At 39.2% G+C, this 20899-nt stretch overlaps 1 protein-coding gene across 1 annotated transcript in view; it reads left to right on the top strand.

Moving 5' to 3' along the window:
- The window catches only part of Gadl1 (glutamate decarboxylase like 1), a 215218-nt gene that overhangs the window by 110121 nt on the left and 84198 nt on the right, over positions 1–20899 (top strand). The window contains exons 12-13 of the mRNA XM_070007528.1: positions 4015–4214; positions 16429–16480. Of these exons, the coding sequence (XP_069863629.1) occupies positions 4015–4214; positions 16429–16480 (252 nt within the window). The remainder of the gene's footprint in view (positions 1–4014; positions 4215–16428; positions 16481–20899) is intronic.

Below are 20899 nucleotides of genomic sequence, written 5' to 3'. Positions count from 1 at the left end.
GACCAATGAAGATTTGTAGCCAAAGAACCGAATAGAGATCAGTGAAGAAAACATTAGCAATCAAAGAGCAGTACAGGATAAGCAGACTCAACAAGATTCTTGCAGAATGCAGGCTAGTGTAAATCAGATACTAAGAGAGAAGGATGAAGAATCTGGTCCAATGTCAAGGGTGATAACATATCAGGGTGGAAGTTCTCTTCAGATTGATTTGACATAATTCTAATTCCACCAGGAATGCAGGCTGATGAGGATGGAGGCAAAGGAGGGGGCTAGAGGGCTTAGGTTAGCAGCATCACTAGCAGAAATGGACTCTCCTCCATTTCTGTCTGTGTCTAGCAGACTCTGTCCAATCTCATGGGGTCCCTGTGGGGAAGCCCCATTCCTAGGCTTCCTGGCAGCAATTTGCTTAGGAACTGAGGCCCACACAGAAGACAAAAGAACAGGAGGTAATGATACATTCCTGATGAGGAATATCATTTACTCCTGATTCAACTGTGCCTGAAGAAAATGTATGTTTCGACTTTTAAGTATACAAACCAAAACTCTTCCTCTTCGCTTCAGAATCTTTTCACTCGTCATGGTAAAAGTCCTCATGTGCTAATTCCCCAGAACAGTGTGAGTTCCTATCACACCACAAAGCACTTCTTATTCTCACTGGACGCTTGCCATTGGAATTTATTTAACTGGTGTTGATTGTCCTGCTTAGGATTATGGGTGTGAAGATGAGCAAATGGTCTTTCTCTTTCGTAGCACAATAAGTAATTAAATTTTTTTGAACATGTTAACTTTGACTATGCTTATTTCAAATTGCAGCTTTCTCCAGAGACCTGTGCCTCTTCTCTTGGCTGATGTGTCTCTTCAAAACTAAAGGCCATTTCATCCATTTTAATACAAGGATAGAAACTAAAATGCAAAGCAGGGACTTAGAGGGGAAAGTTTTCATTTATTTTCGATAAAGTAAATCCCAAGCCTCCAGTTGTTCTTTATGAAACCTTCCCAAAGCAGGCAGATTTTTCAGTGCAGTAAAATTAACTGTGTCACGACTACAGGATAGTCCTCAACTCCTGCTCCTCTGTGTTTTCTTGGCTTTCTGCTTCTCCAACAACCTATGGTGATACAATTTGCCTTCTGTTAATGGACAGATGGGACCCTATCCAGCTTGGTCACTAACATTCAGCAGCTGATGTCCAAACCCAAAAATTACTTGCTTTGAAAGCTATTTTAAAACTTTCAGGGTTGATAAAAGTCATTTTATAACTTTATGTGTACCTGTGTTGTGAATGTATGTGTGTGCTTGTGTGTGTGTGTTGTCTTTAAACTACGTACAGTGGCTTTGTAATGTTATATGGTGAGACTGTAGTTTCTATGGAAACAATAATCACATTTTCTGACCATTGAGATAGGGAGTTACGGTGGTGGGAGCTAAGAGATTGCTGCTAAAGCTGAGGTAAAATAGGAGTGAGGAGCATTTTCCAGATTAGTATTCAGGTCCAAGTGATGGACCTGTGAACTATGAGCAGAAGGACCCCCATCAGTACCAAACTCAAGGCTTCCTTTGATTAGTGTTTTACAAGAATCTTGTACTCTGTGTGTGTGTGTGTGTGTGTGTGTGTGTGTGTGTGTGTGTGTGTGTGTGTGTGTGTGTTGGTATTTTGGGCTTTTTAGAGATGAGTTTCATGGACTTTTCTGCCTGGGCTGGCTGAAAATTGTGATCCTCAGCCTCCTGAGTAGCTAGAATTACCCAATTGTATGTTATGTATAATGTTTTACATTGTATAAAATCATGGGTTTTTTTGGTTTTGGTAATAGAACATATTTAGACACACATTAGAGTCTACACAGATGATATTGTGATTCAAATAGAAACTGCCTTTCACTTGGAGCGTGATATCCTCCTCTTCCTGCTCCTCCTCCTCTATCTTCTTCTCATATAGAATATTTAATCCATTGTCTATGGAGAAGGGAGCAGTTTCTAGAGTCCCTGTGTCTACTGGGGTGTTTCTTTGTAGCTTCTGTACAAATCTGACAGGGATTCTTTTTGGTTTAGATGATAGGTTTTAGTTTTAGTTTTGTTGTTGTTTGTTTTTGTGCTGGAACTGGAGCCTGAACTTTGAGTCTTAGCACTGTCCTTAGCTGTTTCACTCAAGGCTGGTGCTCTACCACTGAGCCACAGCTCTACTCTCAGCATTTTTCTGTTTAATTGGAGATAAGAATCTTATAGATTTTTCTGCCCAGACTGGCTTTGAACCTTGAACTTCAGATCGCAGCCTCCTGAGTAGGTAGGACTGAGCCGCTGGCTCAAATCTGACAGGTAGCACATGTAAAGGGAATGTAGGAGAAATGTGGCTTTGTAGGGTGACATCATTGTTCAGATTGATTAGTGAGGGAAGACTGTGCCCAGCACATGGGCAAGCAGCATGCATGCAGGAATAGAAAGAACCTATATTAACTGACTTCAAGAACCAGCAACTAGGTGAGCAAATGCAGCCATGTATGGCCCATTTGGAATGGGAAAATGAGGAAGGGGAGAGGGGAGAAAATGGTGTGATGGGACCCACTGGAAAATAGACCTAGATTTAATCTTATTGAACTTCAAAAGTCAAATATCTATGGTTCACACCTATGAAACTGAAGTCTGAGAATTTGGATTTGAAATCAGGATAGAAAAATCCATTGAGACTCTTATCCCCACTTAACCATGAAAAAGCCAGAAGTGTAGCTGCAGCTCAAGTGATAGAATGTCAGCTTGGACAAAGAAGCCAAGCAAGATCTGAAGGCTCAGAGTTCAAGCCTTGGCATGCACGCACACACACACACACACGCACACACACTTTACACACACACACACATATATATATATATATAGAGAGAGAGAGAGAGATTGATAGATAGATATGTATATGTATATGTACATATATGATGTAGCAAATAGTGTAAGATAATAGAAACAAGCTCAAGAAAAGGATTTGAGAATGATATAGATGGGCCATGATCCAGTGGTAAAAGGGCAATGAGCAGATGTGTCATACTTGGAAACAGAGGACTCACATAAATTCTCTGTGCCAGTGAAGTTGTCCAGAAAGTAGCTGTGAATGACAGCTTAGAAATCCTGGGCTTGTGTGTATAGCCACACGCTGATGTTGAAGGCAGCACGTCTTAAACCTGACTAATTTGGAGTTAAGATGAAGATTATAGTTTGGTAATTAACAGAGTAAAATATCCTTTACTGTTAGTGAGAAGTAACCAGTGAGTTATTTTATTTGCAAAGGCAAATAAAATCAGTGTGAAACAAACACAAAAGATCCTTTAGGCCAGTGGTTGCTGCTTTGTGATTACAAAGACTCCTTGGGTTACATCTAATTTTTCCACAGTTGAGCTCTTTCCTCTGGGTTTTTCTCTGGGTATTGTCACATCTGGTCTTACATTGTGGAATGGCTTAAGAAAAGGGCATTTAGAAGCCTGGATTGTCTGTGCCTATGAAATTGTATCAAATATGCACAATATGTCTGACTCTGTCTCTGTCTGTCTCTCTGTGTCTCTGTCTCTGTCTGTCTGTCTGTCTCTGTCTGACTCTGTCTCTGTCTGTCTCTGTCTGTCTCTCTGTGTCTCTGTCTCTGTCTGTCTCTCTGTCTCTGTCACTGTCTCTGTCTCTCTGTCTCTGTCTCTGTCTCTCTCTCTCTCTCTCTCTCTCTCCTAGCGGAACCTTGGGTGAGTTACAGACAGATTTAGTTCTCCTAAGAAACTGGCCTGCCTGGATCTCACTAAGACATTGTCATCTCTGCTTCTCTTTATTGGCTGTGAAATTGTGAAGTTGGGCTCTACCACCATCAAGTCTTAGGTTTTGTTTTAAACATACTGAGCAATCTGTGCCTGACAGAAAACCATCATAAAGCAGTCAAGTGAAATGTGCTTTTCCATAAATAATGATTGTCATACAAGCTTCGTTCCTGTGTTTTAAGCATCAAGTATATCTTAGATATGAATGATTGTAAAATCTTTCTTTCTCTTTCAAAGGGTCTCCTTAAGAAGTGCTACTCTGCTGAAGCATCCTACCTATTCCAACAGGATAAGTTCTATGATGTAAGCTATGACACAGGGGATAAATCCATCCAATGCAGCAGGAAACCTGACGCATTCAAGTTCTGGATGACCTGGAAAGCAGTGGGCACTTTAGGCCTTGAAGAGAGGGTGAATCGAGCCCTTGCTTTATCTAGGTACTTTCATGATGTGTGTGTGTGTGTATGTGTGTGTGTGTGTGTGTGTGTGTGTCTGTGTCTGTGTCTGTGTCTGTGTGCACGTGTGCACTAAACACCAAAGAAAAATATCATTGGTAAGTTTTGTTCATGCTTATTGTAATAAGTATTTTCATGTAATAAATGTCTTCTTAGCATCTACTATATGTTACAAACTGTAAACAGAGCAGCCCTACCACCAGCTCTACAGGTCCACTGAGGCATATACAAGAGCAGGTGAAGTATAGGTAACTCCTTTTGGATAAAAGGAATTTGTGCTGCTCCAGGAACATTCTGGAAGGCTTCCCAGTTTGTCATTAAGGGCCACTTTAGAGGCTTCTTGGAGGATAACACTCAACTGAGCCATAGTGAAAAGGAAGGAAGAGTGGTATGAGCAGAAGTAGCAGCAGGCCCTGGTGTCTGTGTCTGAGGGACTTAGGACTGGTGTCATTGTAAGGACTTGCAAGTGTGGCTTGTGAGAACATAGGCACACAGGAAAAGGCAAGGTGGAAGTGTCATGTTTGGGTGCTCTTCGCATCATTAGAAACAAAGCTTTTTTCTACCTTTCAAGGACATTAGGAAGGCTCTCAAGATGCTGGTGGCAGCCACCTGCTACCTGAACATGACTGAGTTATTACACTTAGGTTGGTGGGTGCTAATGGACTGGACAATCAAATCTGGTCATGTGCTTTATTGAGCATGCACTGCTCATAGGGCTGAACCTCAGTGTTAAAAAGGCTTTCAATGTTGAAAATCCTTAAAAACAGATTTTCTCCAAATCAAAGATTTTTTTATTTCTCTCAAAAGAATTGTAGGAGAATGGGCACCGGTGTCTTATACCAGTAATCTTAGCTACTCAGGAGGCTGAGATCTGAGGATTGAGGTTCAAAGCCAGCTCATGCAGAAAAGTCAATGAAATTCTGGTCCCTGGTTAACCAGCAAGAAGCTAGATGTAGAGCTTTGGCTCAAAAGAAAGAGTGCCTGCCTAGAGCAAAAAAGCTACAGGAAAGCATCAAGGCCTTGAGTTCAAAACCCAAGATAGGTTCTCTCTCTCTCTCTCTCTCTCTCTCTCTCTCTCTCTCTCTCTCTCTCTCTCTCTCTCCCTCCCTCCCTCTCTCTCTCACTCCCTCTCTCTCTTTCTCTGTCTCTCTCTATCTGTCTCTCTTTGTCTCTATCTCTTTTTGTCTCTGTCTGTCTGTCTGTCTGTCTGTCTCATGACTTGAAGGAATCTAGATTTTTGGCTTCTCTCCTAGAAGCTGAAGGAGCTACCAGCTGAACATGATGTTATTTCTGTGTGTGTGTGTGTGTGTGTGTGTGTGTGTGTGTGTATGTGTGTATATGTGTTTTAATCTGGCATATTTGGTATAGTAAAGTAATAGAATAAAAAGTCTATTGCAAACCTAGCTACATTATTTACAAACTGTGTAACTTGAGCAAATTTCTTCACCTCTCTGCTCCTTAGTTTTGTCCCAATAAAACAGCAATAATTCAATAATTATAGCTTTTTCAACTAGTTATAGTGGAAACTAAACTTGGAGCCCTGCCTGGCATGTGCTGCATTTCATATGAGTTGCTGTTGGTTACCTACTGGCCACCAGGAACCTCAGAGGATTAGATCTCTAGATTGTGTGGTCTCAACCCCTTCAATGGCTGTTTACTTGTCATTCACAAAATCCTAAGAATACACTTTTCATTTCCTCTTCCTATTCTAGGAGTGGAAGGGGTATTGTTTGGAACAAACTGTCTGGATCCATATCTCAGAACACCCACCATTTATTCCCAAGGCCTGTGTGACCTTCCACTCTGGTGGCAAGAGATGCAGTCTTCACTCTGTACTTCTTTCTTCTCATTGTACCAGAAGACTGACTGGAGAGTGCTCTTGTGACAGCCATGGTAGAAGCCCAGGAAGGCCCACTTGTGATACCTAATTGTATTATCTCCGACATTTCATTGGCCCTAGCAAATCTTACGGCTAATCCCAATTGCCAGAATCAGGAAGCACCTTTTCTCTGCCTTTTGTCAGGTGAACTGTGACTATATTGCCAAGGGCTTAGATGTGAGGACACTTAAAAGGATGGCTTCAGCACTTTCAGAGGCTTTTAAAAGTTAGAAATCTTGGTGTTATATCAGGGATCTATTGGTGTGACAGACACCTTTTTCCAGTTATTATAAACAAAGAAAATGAAACTTGTGTTACTTACAAGGTAGTTTAGGGTTGGTTTTTGTAATGGCTTGATTAAAGGCTTTTTAAATTTAATTTTATTGTCAACATGATATACAGAGTGGTTACAGTTACATACATAAAACAGTGAGTGCATTTCTTGTCAAAGTTGTTACCCCTCCCTCATTTTTCTTCCACTTTCCCTTTCCCCAATCTCCCCCCACTCCAAGTTGTAAAGTTCAGTTCTAATATATTGTCTTGTTACATTTGTCTCACCATTTTGTTGTTCCCCTTCCCTTCCCTAATTCAGATAAACACATATATACCCAGAGCATCAAAATCAACAGGGAATAAGCCATAGGAAAAAAAACACAGAAGAAGAAAGAAATAGTACATGACTAAACAGCAACAAAGAAAAACCTCTTGTGTGCATGTCTTGAAGTTCATTTGGCTTAGCCTCATCTTGTAGGGCCATATGTACGTAGCTATTGAGCTATCCTCTTCATCTGCTAGGACTATTCTAGACATATACTAATTATTACAAATGAGGGAAGCCATAGGAGCTATGATTTTTTGGGTCTGGCTTACTTCATTTAATATGCTTTTTTTCAAAGGTCAAAGGCTTAATAGATATCACCAGGCATACTTTTTCTTGTTAGGTTCCTATTTTCATATGGGAGGGTGGTCATCAAGGAGACAGATCTGTATTCTTCAAGATTCAAGGTCAAAATGAGAGCGTCTTCCTCTTTTTCCAACAATCCCAAGGAATGTTTAATTATTTGTGAGGAAGGGAAAGGTCTGTCTCTGAATCCATCACAGTTTCCACAGAACATGAGGTCATACTGAGCCATGTGGTCTGGCTTGAGTCTGGGAGAGTGCCTCCCTCATCCTGTAGAGAATATGTAGAAGCTGGCAGAGAATGGGACTTTCTAGAAGGAAGTTGACATGCTTCTATTAGAAGCAGGGACATAACTACCCAGCACTGAAAGAATGAGACTGTCTACCATAAATATTCATAGTTGTCCATTAAATTAAAATAAAAATGCAGCATTCTCTCTTCCCTGCTTTATATATTCTTGTGCTATTTAAATGTGTCAGAATAGTGCATTATTTTGCCTAAGCTGCTAAGGAATTCAATGACAGGTGTCTTGCAATAAGGTTAAGTATAAATATTTAATGATTATATTTATTATGAAGTTAACATTCATCTCAGAGTAGACTTTAGTTTATAGTCTAAGGATAATTTCTGACTTTTGCAAAGAAATATCACTGGAGGATAAATGTTAACATTTTAATCCAATCCAACAAACACTTATTGTTTGTAAATGTTTATCAAGTTGAATTGAATTGAATTAACATTTCAGTGAGCATCACTGCAGAATCTGTGACCTATATTTAAATATTTGAAAAAAACCTCCTCTTTTATGTGGTTACTCCTAATAGTTTATTTCCCCTAGTCTTCCCCATTTTTTTAAAATTTTTATTTTTATTGTGAAAATACTGTACAGAGGGGTTAAAATTACATGGGCAAGATAATGAGTACATTTATTATCAAGCATTGTAGCCTCCTCCTTTGTTTCCCCTTCCCATCCCTTCCCATCCTCCCCCTACCCCCCACCCAATCCTCCCCCCCCACCAAAGTTGTAAAGTTCATTTTTTGATATAACGACTTGTACACCTCATTGTTGCAATGGGTCCACCTGTATCCCTATTTAAATTATTTGTTTTTTCCCTTCCCCATTTTTTTGATAACTAACAGTATATTTCTGGGCTTGGCAAAAGTCATCCTGTCCCCCAACCCCAATGCCAAGAAGTAGGAGAGTCTTTGTATGCATGTCACTGGAATTAATATGAAAAAAAAATCTTGGAGAAAATTTTAGAGGGCTATATTTTCATGAGCATATTATTTATTCATTTATTTATTTTTATTTATGTGCCGGTTCTGGGGCTTGAACTCAGAGTCTGGACACTATCTGTGAGCTTGTTTGCTCAAAACTATTGCTCTACTGCTTAAACCAAAGCTCCACTTCCCGCTTTTTGCTGGTTCATTGGAGATGAGTCCCAAGGATTTCCCTGCCCTGGCTCATTTTCAACTGTGATCCTCAGATCTCAGTCTCAAGTATGAACGATTGGTGCCAGGTCATTGGGCTTATTTACTTTTTTTGTTTTTTGTTTTTTTTGTTTGTTTTTATTGTGAAAATACCATACAGAGGGGTTACAATTACATGGGCAAGATAATGAGTACACTTCTTATCAGTCATTGTTGCCCTCCTCTTTTGTTTCCCCTTCCCATCCCCCCCCAACCCCCCCACCCGCCACCAAAATTGTATAGTTCGTTTTCTGACATAATGACTTGTACATCTCATTGTTGCAATGGGTTCACCTGTATCCTTATTTAAATGATTTGTTTTTTTTCCCTTCCCCTCCACAAATTATACCAACATCAAAACTGATTAGTTTGTATTTCTCATTTTTAAGAAAGATAGAATATTATCTCAATTCCTGTCACTGCTGTCTTCACTGGGATCTATCTAGTGGAATATTGATAAATTGGCTTTCCAAAGAAACAAAGAAAACTAAAAAGTCTTCATTCATAGGGTCCGTCAATTAATGGTGATATAAATACTTCCATCTTGGCGGTTTGAAAGCTACAACAGTTGGCGTTTGTGAAATTGTTGAATATTTAGCAATGGGCTGTCATCTGCCAATTCAAGCTAGCCAGAGCACACAAGTGCGTGTGTGACATAATCAGCTCCAGGCTCTGACAATTAGAGTCAAAATGTTATTTGTCTTCAAGCTCCCTGACCTGTGGGAATTTGCTTCAGAGTTTGCCAAATCAAAATAACTCTCATCCATAACTGGAAATCTCTATTTGAAATAATTTGTCAGTCAAGGCATCATTATTTTACATTCACCAAGAATAATCTTCTTAAGCAGATGACAGATGTGTTTCAGTAAAGCAACACGCAATGCCTCGTGCTGCATTGGTGGTACACAGCTGTTCCTGGAGGCTGTTTTAGTTAAAGCATTTATTGCCGTGGGTCCTAGGTCAGGACTCTTTAAATAATAGAAAAACGGCAACTTCTCTCTGAGTCTCAAAAAGAGTTATGCTAATTCCATAGAAACAGTGATCCCATGTTTCTGAATGTAAATGGAGCATCATTTTGAAATTGGTATGTTGATCTTAACATTTATAAACCAGATGTTTATAGACCAGTGATGGCAACTTTCATCAGAATGTTCTCCTCCTCCCCCCTATAATGGCATGCTGATTTTTTTTCAGGAGAAAAAAAGCCTCTGTGTGTGTGTGTGGGGGGGGTGTTGGTATTAGGGCTTGAACTTAGAGTATTGCATGCTGACTTAGTTTTTTTTCATTCAAGACTGCCATTCTACCACTTGAGTCACACCTCTATTCCCAATTTTGGATGGTTAATTGAAGGCAAGAATGTCAACAATTTTTCTGCCCAGGTTGGCTTCCTGAGTAGCTAGGCTTACAGATGTGAGCCATTTGTGACTGGAAAGAGATTTTTTTTTTTTTTGGTACCAATGCTGGAGCTTCAACTCAGGGCTTGAGTTATGTCCCTGAGCTCTTCTGCTCAAGGCTAGTGCTCTACCACTTTGAACCACAGCTTCACTTCAAGTTTTCTGGTGATTAAATGGATTATCTCCAATTAATTATCTCCAACGATCTCCAGGGTGGCTTTGAACTGTGATCCTCAGATCTCAGCCTTCTGAGTATCTAGGATGACAGGCACCCAGCAAGAGCAGATATTTTTAGGAGAGCAATGGTGCTGATTTTTATGGGTTGTCAGAAATCCAGCAGGAAGGGAAACCTTAGTCTCTAGAAGACCTCTAAGGAGTTTCCTCATTTCCATTTGACCCCATCATTCCAAGTGAGAAAAAAACATTTCCCTCAAGAAATATTAATGATTAAAATTTCCTCTGGTTGTTGAAAGCTAGTGACTTTGGCAGCCTAAAGCAACTTGTGCTTATGAAGCATTATTGAAACCTGGAAAGCCAAGGTTGTAAACCACATCTTCTGGCAAAAATCAGGTGATTGATTGTGCCCTCTGACATGTGCCTGCAAATGTGTTTTCCAACACCCACGCTTACCTATTACTAAGGACACTTTTTAGGCTTTTGTTGTGGAAGTCAGGTTCCAAGGGGTGTGTGTGTGTATGTGTGTGTGTGTGTGTGTGTGTGTGTGTGTGTGTGTGTGTCTGTGTGTGTGTGTGTGTATACATACATACAATGACCTCTGTCCCTTAGGTTTTTTGCTCAAGGCTGATGTTTTACCACTTGAGCTTATTTCTACTTCCTGCTTTTTACTGGTTGATTGGAGATAAGATTCTCAGTGGTTGTTCTGCCCAAGCTGGCTTCAAATTGTCATCCTTAGACCTCAGCCCCTGAGTAGCTAGACCTGAACCACTGGTGCCCAGCTAAAGGGTGTTTTGTTTTGTTTTGTTTTTAATGCAGATATGGAATAGTCATACATACAAGTCTTTCAACAACAAGCAGCTAAATTCCCATTTGGCTGCTTCACTGGGTCTCCAGTGGATCACTAATCTATTCCCAAGGCATACAATCTCTCCAATCTCTCAGGTGGAATTTATTTCATAACCTGCTTGCATGCTGAACAATTGGTTGCTGTATTTTGGAAAAGGTGAACCATTGCACACTGGTGCTACCCAGTATTCCCCCACAGGGAGGAGAGGGATAGAGTCTGGAAAGGCGAATGTTTTCATTCGTTTCTTTCAGTCTGTAGTTTGTAAGTATCACCACTGCAAGTAGACTAGAGCCTGTGAGTGTAGGCCATGAATCAAAGAAGCCATGAGCTACTCTGTTAGATGTAGGGCATTTAGAAAGCAGATCAAAACCCTCTGGAGTTCTCAAAGGCTCTGTGCAACCATTAGAGCATATTGTAGCTGAGAAGATGAGACTGGGGGAGAAACTTGTTCCAGGGTGTTTCAGCAACCCTTAAGTGCCTGGTGAGTTGAGAAAAGATCTGAAAAGGCCATTTCCAGAAAGAAAATGGTATCTTGTAAAGACAAACATACAAACAAAAAAACAAATTAAGCCCAAGTAAATTTAAAGGGATTCATGTAACAACTGAAAGAACTGATAGTCTAACGCTGGGAACACATTTGTCAGTGCAAGAAAGGGAACTGTTTTGGAGCAAGACTATCATTAATGTTAATGATAATTATTGAGCCAAGTCAGAATATTAATACTCCAGGAGGATTGATGAAAATGCTTGCTCATGTGTTTTCTCCTCTCTTTCATGCCAAGCTTACTGGAAGAGACAGTGATGAATTTAATGAACTTATCCTTTTTTAGGCCCACTTACATGCATGCTTTTGATGGAAGTAGTTTTAGTTTCTACATTATGCCACACAATTGAATGCATTTCTTTTTAATTTTTTATTGGATTCTCCCATAATAATAATTTTAATATGCATTTTAGGCTCTGTGCATACATTGTAAAAATGTTGTGAAGAATAAATCATCACTCTGAGTATAGACGGAGGTGATGGAAAATACTACTTTATTTTTGCACCAGTACTGGGCTTGAACCTAAACGCTGGGCACTGTCTCTTAGCATTTTTTGCTCAGGATAGTGTTCTGCCACTTGAACCATTCCATATTTATGCACGTGTTTAAGAAGATACATTTCTCTATAGAAGTCCTACTATAACTAGTATTCTTGAACTTTGCCCTGTGAGATAAAGACTTCTAGATGATCACATGAGGTGATCTGTCCAAAAATGACTTCCTGGTCAAACAAGTTTGGGAAATGTTAACAACTATTATTTTCTCTTGGAGATGCTGAGTGCTCATATGGACACAAAAGGCTGAGAACATTGTAGAATAGAAACTTTGTTGTTGTTTAACTTTGTACCTAAACACTGCCCCTTAGCATTTTCACTCAAGGCTAGTGCTCTACCATTCAAACCAAACCTCTACTTCTGGCTTTTTGCTGCTTAATCAGATATACATGTCTCGTAGACTTTCCTGCTTGGGCTAACTTGGAACCATCATTTCTAGATTTGTCTCCTTAGTAGCTAGGATTATAGGCTTGGGTCACTGGCACCTCACCAGAACACAAACATTTAATTTAGTTTTCACCCAGAAGCACACAATATTGACTGTTAATTCAACTACTCTCTCTTCTTCCTTGCCAACTGGAGCCTGGTTTCATTGACGTAGTAATATTTGAACTAGGAACATTGCTTTGCCCACAATTAGTTTAAGGTTGGGTATAAGACACAGTACAAAAGATATAGAATGAATTCTATGAAGACCGCTGGAGGAAATAGTCTTAGCTAAATCAAGAGAACTGTACCGAAGAAGAGAAATACTTTGCTCTTATCACTTTGTTCCTTCTGGTGACACCATTATGTGGTGTGAGAATGCAGCATGTACAGCTAGGGTAGTCATGCTGTAAACATGAGGAGAGACTTCACTGATATCCTGAGCACCCATCTAGACTGAGTGTCATTGTCCAGCAATCCAAGCAAATCAGAAAAATGGCCAGGTGAAGTAAGTCAGGTATGCTTCTGATTACGGACCACAGAAATTAGCTTGTTATTCTTTGCCATGCTCAAACTTAAAATTAACAGTAGAACCATGATTTATGGAAAACCTTCTTAGCACAGTATGCCAACAGGCATCATTTGGGAATTGGTGTTGGACTTTGGCTTTCTTTGTCAAAGTTGTAATTCTCACACCCCTTCCTCGTGCCTTTACCCTCAGTTCAGCCGCAGAATGACACTGGGCCTTAGCGTTTCTGATGGTGACTGTGGGCTGAGCATAAGCCCTGGTCTCTGTGGGTAGCAAAAGGAGAATTTTCATTTAAATAATGAAGCTCAGATTTAGGAGGCCTTTCCCTAGTAGCAACTGTAGGCAGTTTGTCAGAAGTATTTTAAATGGATTCTATAGGTAGTGAGTTTCACTCATCACCCAAAAACATTACCCATCAGTAAAGTTTTTTGCAAGTCTAGTTCCACATCTTCATTACATGCATGAAGAAATAGAGGCAGAGTCACATTGTTGATTTACTGTCTCCTTAACAATTTCTAATCTAGAGCCTCCCCTCCCCCCACCCCAGGGCCAGGTTGCTGGAGAGGCTGAGCACTTTGGACACCTCAGTCAAGTGAGCTCCAGCTTCTCAGCACTGGACTAATACTTGTCACATTGTGCCTGAAATGGTGAGAAAAGGGCTCATTCTCAAAGCTTCCCTCCTCTAGGTAGAGGTAGTCAAAGTTTGTTTCCAAAAATTACAGAACAAGGCTACTGAGGGTTCACACCTGTAATCCTAGCTACTCAGGAGACGGAGATCTGAGGATTGTGGTTGGTTCAAAGCCAGCCCAGACAGTAAAGTCTATGAAACTATCTTTTCCAATTGACTACCCAAAAGCTATTTGTAGAGCAGGGACATAGTGGCAGAGCACCAGCCTTGTGTGAAAAAGCTAAGGGGCTGAGCCTAAATCCCAAGTTCAAACTCCAGTACAGGGCCCAAAACTACTAAAAAAGGAGCTACATCTATGAACTTTGTAGAGAGGCATAAAGAGAAAGCTGGTTATCCCTAAGCCTCACTATGCCCTCTTTCTGCCTCCCTCAAGTGAATAGACTAGAACAATCTATGATGCATCCTTTTCTGTTTTACTCTGGGTTCCCTACTGCATGTGATAGAGGCTACTTTGGCTTTCTTTAAGAATTTCCTTTAAAATGGAATCTAATTATCTACATTTCTCACTACCTTGGTTTTTATCTTTTACTAGTATATCAAGAACATCCCTTGGGTTGAATGGCACTGGACCAAGTCCATTCATCCATTCATTTTACTAGTTACAACATATTACATCAGGTCACTGCAGTACATTTCAATTTACCATCTTTTAGTTCCTCGATATTAACCTTATTTCTTGTTATTCTCTATAGAATAGATTCACATACAGAGTTTTGTATTTTTTAATTATTTTTGTGCTGGTATTGGGACTGGAATTTCAGGCCTGGGAGCTGTTCTTTAGCTTTTTTACTCAAAGCTGATGCTGTACCAGTTGAGCTGTATTTCTACTTCTGACTTTTTTTCCTGCTAAGTTGGAGATAGGAGTCTCTTGGATTTGTCTGCCCAGGCTAACTTTGAACTATGATACTCAGATCTCATCCTTCTGAGTAGGATTACAGGCATAAGCCACTGGTATCCAGACACATGTAACTTTAGCTACAACATACAAGCATATAAATATGTCAGTATCATTCCTGTTAATATTTTCCTGATAGACCAGCACAAAATTGCTTTGCTTCATCAGAACATATGAATATTACTCATTTGAAGGAATACATAGCATGTTTTCCTGATAGACCAGCACAAAATTGCTTTGCTTCATCGGAACATATGAGTATTACTCATTTGAAGGAATACATAGCATGTTTCTACCATATCCTCACTATCATTGAAGGTTGTCACTTTCTAAGGTTTGTTTCCAATACCACCTGGCCCAGGCTTGTTGTTTTCATTGACATTTCTTTGGTCAGTATCATCAGTGATTTTCAAGCATCTTTTTCTGATTTTTATTGACCATTGGATTATTTTTCCTTAAAAAAATAACTTGCAGTGTGCTAAAGGTTCTAAGACCATAGCTAAAAAATAGTTTGGAAAATATTTAGGGAAAGGAATATGTTTGTGAAAAAACAAATACTTCATGAGTCAGGGTTTGTGTGTTCACGTGTGTGTTCACATAGTGCTCTAATAAAGAATCCATATTACTAGTTAATATTGATAGCATTTTCCTAAGATTACTTGTATTTCAAAGATGATATCTATAAGGAAGCATCCATAAGAAAAGCTATAAAAGTAAATATGAAAACTATGAAAGCCCACATTCTAGAATCACCTTTAGCAAACAATGTTCTGAAAAAATCCAACTTTGCTTTGCTTTTTTGTTGTTGTTGTTGTTTGTTTGTTGTGGCAGAACTGAAGTAGACAAAGAGTCTAACATGTGCTAGGCAATTGCTATACCACCTGACTGCCCACCCCCAGCCCAATAATCCTCTTTACATTCAAGATGGTGTCACAGAGAGCCTACCCATGTCTGTAGCCTAGTTAGAATAGTGATTGTCAATCTGCTTTCTCTCTGTTTTGGCCATGGAGATTATTTTGATCTTTTTTGATCTTCAGTTAATATGTAAGGAGGCATTGCACACTAAAAACTCTTCTCCACAAGCCAGCAGGGTGGTTAAAATATCTATGCCAGAACTCTATCAAGAATATCGATGTGAAACACACACAGTAATGTGTCTGGCTTTTCACACTGAGGTTAAAAGCTGATGTTAACATGTGAGATAGACATCAGATCATTAAGAAGATGTATCATTTTTGCTGAGACCAGAGGATTGCAATAGACCTGGGAATATCTATTAAAATTGCAAGTTCTGCCTTAGTGTCTAAATTCTGCCTGAGTCAAAGTTCTTGCAGTCTAAGACTTGTCTCTTCATTACACATAACAGCATTAGGGTTTTGTTTTTGTTTTTGTGGGGTTTGGGGCAGTAGTGGGCTTGTACTTAGGATATCATATGTGCTAGGCTGGTGAGATAGTGTTGAACCATTCTTCCAGTCCTGTTTTACACAGGTTAATTGAAGATTTTTTTCTCACTTCCCACTTAGGCATATACCTGAGCTATGATCCGCCTGTGTTAGATTTCCCATCATGCTGGGGTCACAAGGAAATATCACCTGGATTCTGACTTACCACTGTGGGAATCCAGTCTCTTAGACTTATCTGCTTGAACTGTCCTGGAACCAGAGTCCTTTTGATCTCAGCCTCTCAGATAGCTTGGGAAGACAAGACCATGCTACTGCACTATGTATTATATGTTGAGAAGGGTCTTGCAACCCCTGGGCTGGCCTTGAACTGAGATCCTGCCATTCTTAGCCTCTTAAGTAATAGGAATAGCAGTGTTGTCTTATATACAACATGTTTCTAGGGTTTTTAGAATGCATATTATAACTATTCCATGGTTTTTAACTCTTAGGTACCTCGTAGATGAAATCAAGAAGAGGGAAGGTTTCAAGTTACTGATGGAGGTAAGTGACTATGGAATTGTGCTTGTGGTTTTGCCAGTCAACTGTGATGAAGGTGGTAATATTTTAATCTGTTATATTTCATTGATTTTTTGTGTTAGAAACTTAGAAACAACTCATTAGCTTAATTTGTAGAGTCCATTATGCTAATTTACTCTATTAGTGAGTATTTTTTCTTTGCTAGATTCACAGGGAATACACTTGCCTTTAAGTTTGAAAATTAAAAAGCTCAATAATAATTACCTAGGATAATACTGAATAAATTATGACCTCTATCTTGATGTATAAATTGCATAATGATTTTACCGCAAATATTCAATTGTGCTGTGGTGGTGCCTGCATGTAAAAAATCAATTAAGGCAATGTACAATAATGCATATACTTTCTCTTTTATATGAAATAATGAGAGCATATTAGCTTTGGAGCAATGGAAAAATAAGTCATTTTGTTATTTGTGTTGTTGGATTATTTGCAATATTGCAAAGACAGTGAATTTTTTTCTAAAATACCTGGTAAGGAAATGTGGGGAATATTTTTAATTGATTTTTATAAGTTTTTATTGTAAAAATACCATACAGAGGAGGGGTTACAGTTACATGAGCAAGGTAATGAGTCCATTTCCTATCAAGCATTGTTGCCTCCTCCTTTGTTCTTCCCCTACCATCCCTTCCCTCCCACCTCTACAACTACATTAACTCTGATTTTTTAAGACATAATGTGAGCTTACTTTTGATCTTGCTATAGTATATATCTGGTAGCAATTTTTAACCTAATCTAAAATCACCTAGAGATTACTTTAACATCCTCTACTATCTATAAGAAAAACCTAGTTTTCTTTGTCTAGTATTTTATTCATTTTATTTAATTATTATTATTTTATTATATGGAAGCATTACTCCATACTAGGTACAGTGATAGGCACTGGAAATACAATACAAGAGAGGCCACTGTTCCACGGTGCTTCATTCAGACAGCTGTTTGCCCTAAGCAAACAACTTGACACATGGAGAGAGAAGGCTGCAGAAAACAAGCAGGTCTGTGAGAGATAACCCAGGATATACACAAGTACAGCTATCAATATGGAAAGTACTATCACTGCAGTAAATATACAGCACAGGTCTACAGTTGAAGTGTGTGTTGTTAGGCACTTGGTTTGGATGGTTAAGTTGGGATCACATTTGCTTATCTTTGAGCAGAGATCTGATTATGATAGACAGCAGGCCATGTGGATGTTTGAGGGAAAGGCACTCCACAAAGACCCAATGAATAATCACGAAGACTAAGAATTAGAGAGCTCTAGGTGTTGGAACGAACCAAAGAAGGTGCTTCAAACAAGGAGGGTGACGGTAGGAGATGGATTTGGAAAGGTGGGCAGAAACTAGATGGGGCAGATCAAGGCCATCAAGGAAAGTTCTTTAGTTTGCATTTCAAATGTCGGCATTGGTGATGTTTTGAGAAGGAGTCTGATTCCAGTTTTATTTGTTTTTGTGTTTTTATTATGTGTAAGTAGTTGTACCAAGGAGTCACCATGCAACAAACCAGTTTATGAGTAGAGTGCATTTTGATTGATGTCACTCATTTTATTATTCTGCCCCTTCCCTCTTAAGCCTTCCCTGGCTTTACTTTTCTTAATCTTGTAGGATGTGTGTTAAATTTTATGACTGTACTATTCCCTTCCTTTCTCTCTTCATTAGACTAACCCACTCCCTCAACCATACACATACCTTTCAAGTACCTCTTTCCTGGTAATCATTTTGTTGGACTGTGAGTTAGCCTTTCTAAGGACTCACACCATTTGAATTCTCCTCTGAAAATACCATAGTTTGGTTAATTTTGTGTACCTTGCAAACAATCTTAAAATGTTCACTTGTACATTTATAAATTAGCTCTAGCTTCCATGATAAACGAGAATTGTTTGTCCCTTGTCTCTCCTGGCCTGACTTACTTCCCTTTACATGATTCTTTTTCCAGGTTCATCCATTCCTCTGCAAATAATATAATTATTCCTTGTGGATGAGTAAAATTCCATTGAGTATATATATCATACTTTTAAAAATTTTTTATTGTGAAAATACCATACAGAGGGGTTACAATTACCTGGGCAAGGTAATTGTAACATTATTACCTCCTCCTTTGTTTCCCCTTCCCATCCCCATCCTTTCCCATCTCTCCTCCCCACCCCCCACCCCTGCCCCAGCCTGGCCAAACTTGTAAAGTTCATTTTTCAACATAACAACTTGTACATCTCATTGTTGTGATGGGTCCACCTGTATCCCTATTTAAATGGTTTGTTTTTGCCCTTCCCCTCCACAAATTAAACCAACATCAAATACAATGAAAGCAGGGGTTATACCATGGAGGAGGTACATACAAAGCAACAAATAAATCATCTTATAAATATGTTAGAAACAATTGCAAGAAAGAAAAAAAAACATTTCAATACTTATCTTGGGGTTCATTTCACCTAACATCAACTTATCTGACTTTTTCCATTTGTCTCAGACATATACTAGATATTGCAAATAAGGGAAACCATGGGACCTATGTTTCTTTGGGCCTGGCTTATTTCACTTAATATAGTTTTTTCCAAGTCTTTCCATTTCCTAACAAATGGGGCAATGTCATTCTTTCTGATGGAGGCATAGAATTCCATTGTGTATATATACCATATTTTCTTGATCCATTCATCTACTAAGGGGCATCTGGGTTGGTTCCATATCTTAGCTATGGTAAATAATGCTGCAGTAAACATAGTTGTGCTGGTAGCTTTAGTGTGGTCTTGTTTGTGATCATTTGGGTAAATGCCCAAAAGTGGGATTTCTTGGTCATAGGGGAGCTCTATGTGGAGTCCTGAGGAACCTCCACTTTCCAAAGTGGTTGAACAAGTTTACACTCCCACCAACAATGCAGTAGGGCTCCCTTCTGTCCACATCCCCTCCAGTATCTGTTGTTATTAGAGTTCTTGATTATAGCCATTCTAACTGGGATATCATATTTCCTTGATCCATTCATCTACTAAGGAGCATCTGGACTGATTCATATCTTGGCTATGGTGAATAGTGCTGGAAGTAATAAGATTGTGCTGGTGTCCTTATTGTGTCCTATTCTGTAATTTGTTGGATAAATGCCCAAGAGTGGAACTGCTGGATCATTATGGTAGCTCTATGTTGAGCTTTTTAAGGTGTCTTCCTACTGCTATCCAGATTGGATGAACAAGTTTACATTCCCACTAACAGTATGATTGTGTTCCCTTTGGCCACATCCCCACTAGCATCTGTTATTGTTAGTCAAAGATGTGAAGGACCTCTATTATGAAACTTTAAAACCTGATAAAAGAAAATAAGGTAGGGCTGGAAATGTGGCTCAGTAGAAGAGTGCCTTCCTAGCATGCATAAAGCCCTGAGTTTGATTCCTCAGTACTATATAAAGCCAGAAGTGGCATTGTGGCTCAAGTGGTAGTGTGCTAGTCTTGATTGAGCAAAGAAAAAAAAGAAGTGCAAGGACATTGCCCAGGCCCAGAGTTCAAGACCTAGGACTGGCGAAAAAAGAAATTAAAGCAGCTTTAAGGAAATGAAAAAAACCTTCCATTTTCCTGGAATGGAAGGATTTACATCATGAAAATGGCAATACTGCCCAAAAGCATTTACAAATTCAATGTAATACCCATCAAAATCCCAACAATATTCTTTAATGACATAGAGAAAGCAATCCAAACCTCCTAAATAGCAAAAAACAATCTTTAGGAGGAAGAATAGTGTTGGAGGAATACTAATACCAAACTATATTACAAAGCTGTAGTAATAAAAATGGGATGGTATTGGCACAAGAATAGGCCTGAGGACCAATGGAATAGAGTAGAAGGCCCAGAAATGAACCCACAGACCTGTAGCCACCTAGTAGTTGATAAGGTATCAAAAAATACAAGATAGAAGAAAGACAGCCTCTTCAACAAATTGTGCTGGCAGAACTGGCTATACATATGCAGAAAACTGAATCTAGATCCTCATATATCTATCACCCTACACCAGAATCAATTCCAGCTGGATCAAAGCGCTCAATGTAAGTCCAGATACCTATTACAGGCAGGGATAGGGGAAACACTAGGGCTTCTTGGCACAGGTTGAAACTTCTTAAGTACAGCTCCAGAATCACAATGAATTAAACAAAGACTGTATAAATGGGATTGTGTCAAACTGAAGAATTACTGCCTGGCAAAAAACATAGCTAGTGAGATAAATAGAAAGTTCACAGAATGGGAGAAGATTTTTACTAGCTATGCATCACACAAGGTCCTCATATCTAAAATATACTTAGAGCTCAAAAAGTTAAGCGAGCCCCTCCAAAAAGAAACAACAACTCAATAAATAGGTGAAAGACTTAAAGAGACTTCTCTGAAGAAGTAAGAATGGCCAATAAATACAT

This window comes from Dipodomys merriami, unplaced genomic scaffold, assembly GCF_024711535.1.
Source record: "Dipodomys merriami isolate MVZ:Mamm:240054 unplaced genomic scaffold, mDipMer1.0.p SCAF_7, whole genome shotgun sequence".
Lineage (NCBI taxonomy): Eukaryota > Metazoa > Chordata > Mammalia > Rodentia > Heteromyidae > Dipodomys > Dipodomys merriami.
Note: the sequence above shows the minus strand (reverse complement) of the source record. Positions and strands in the feature narration are given on the sequence as shown.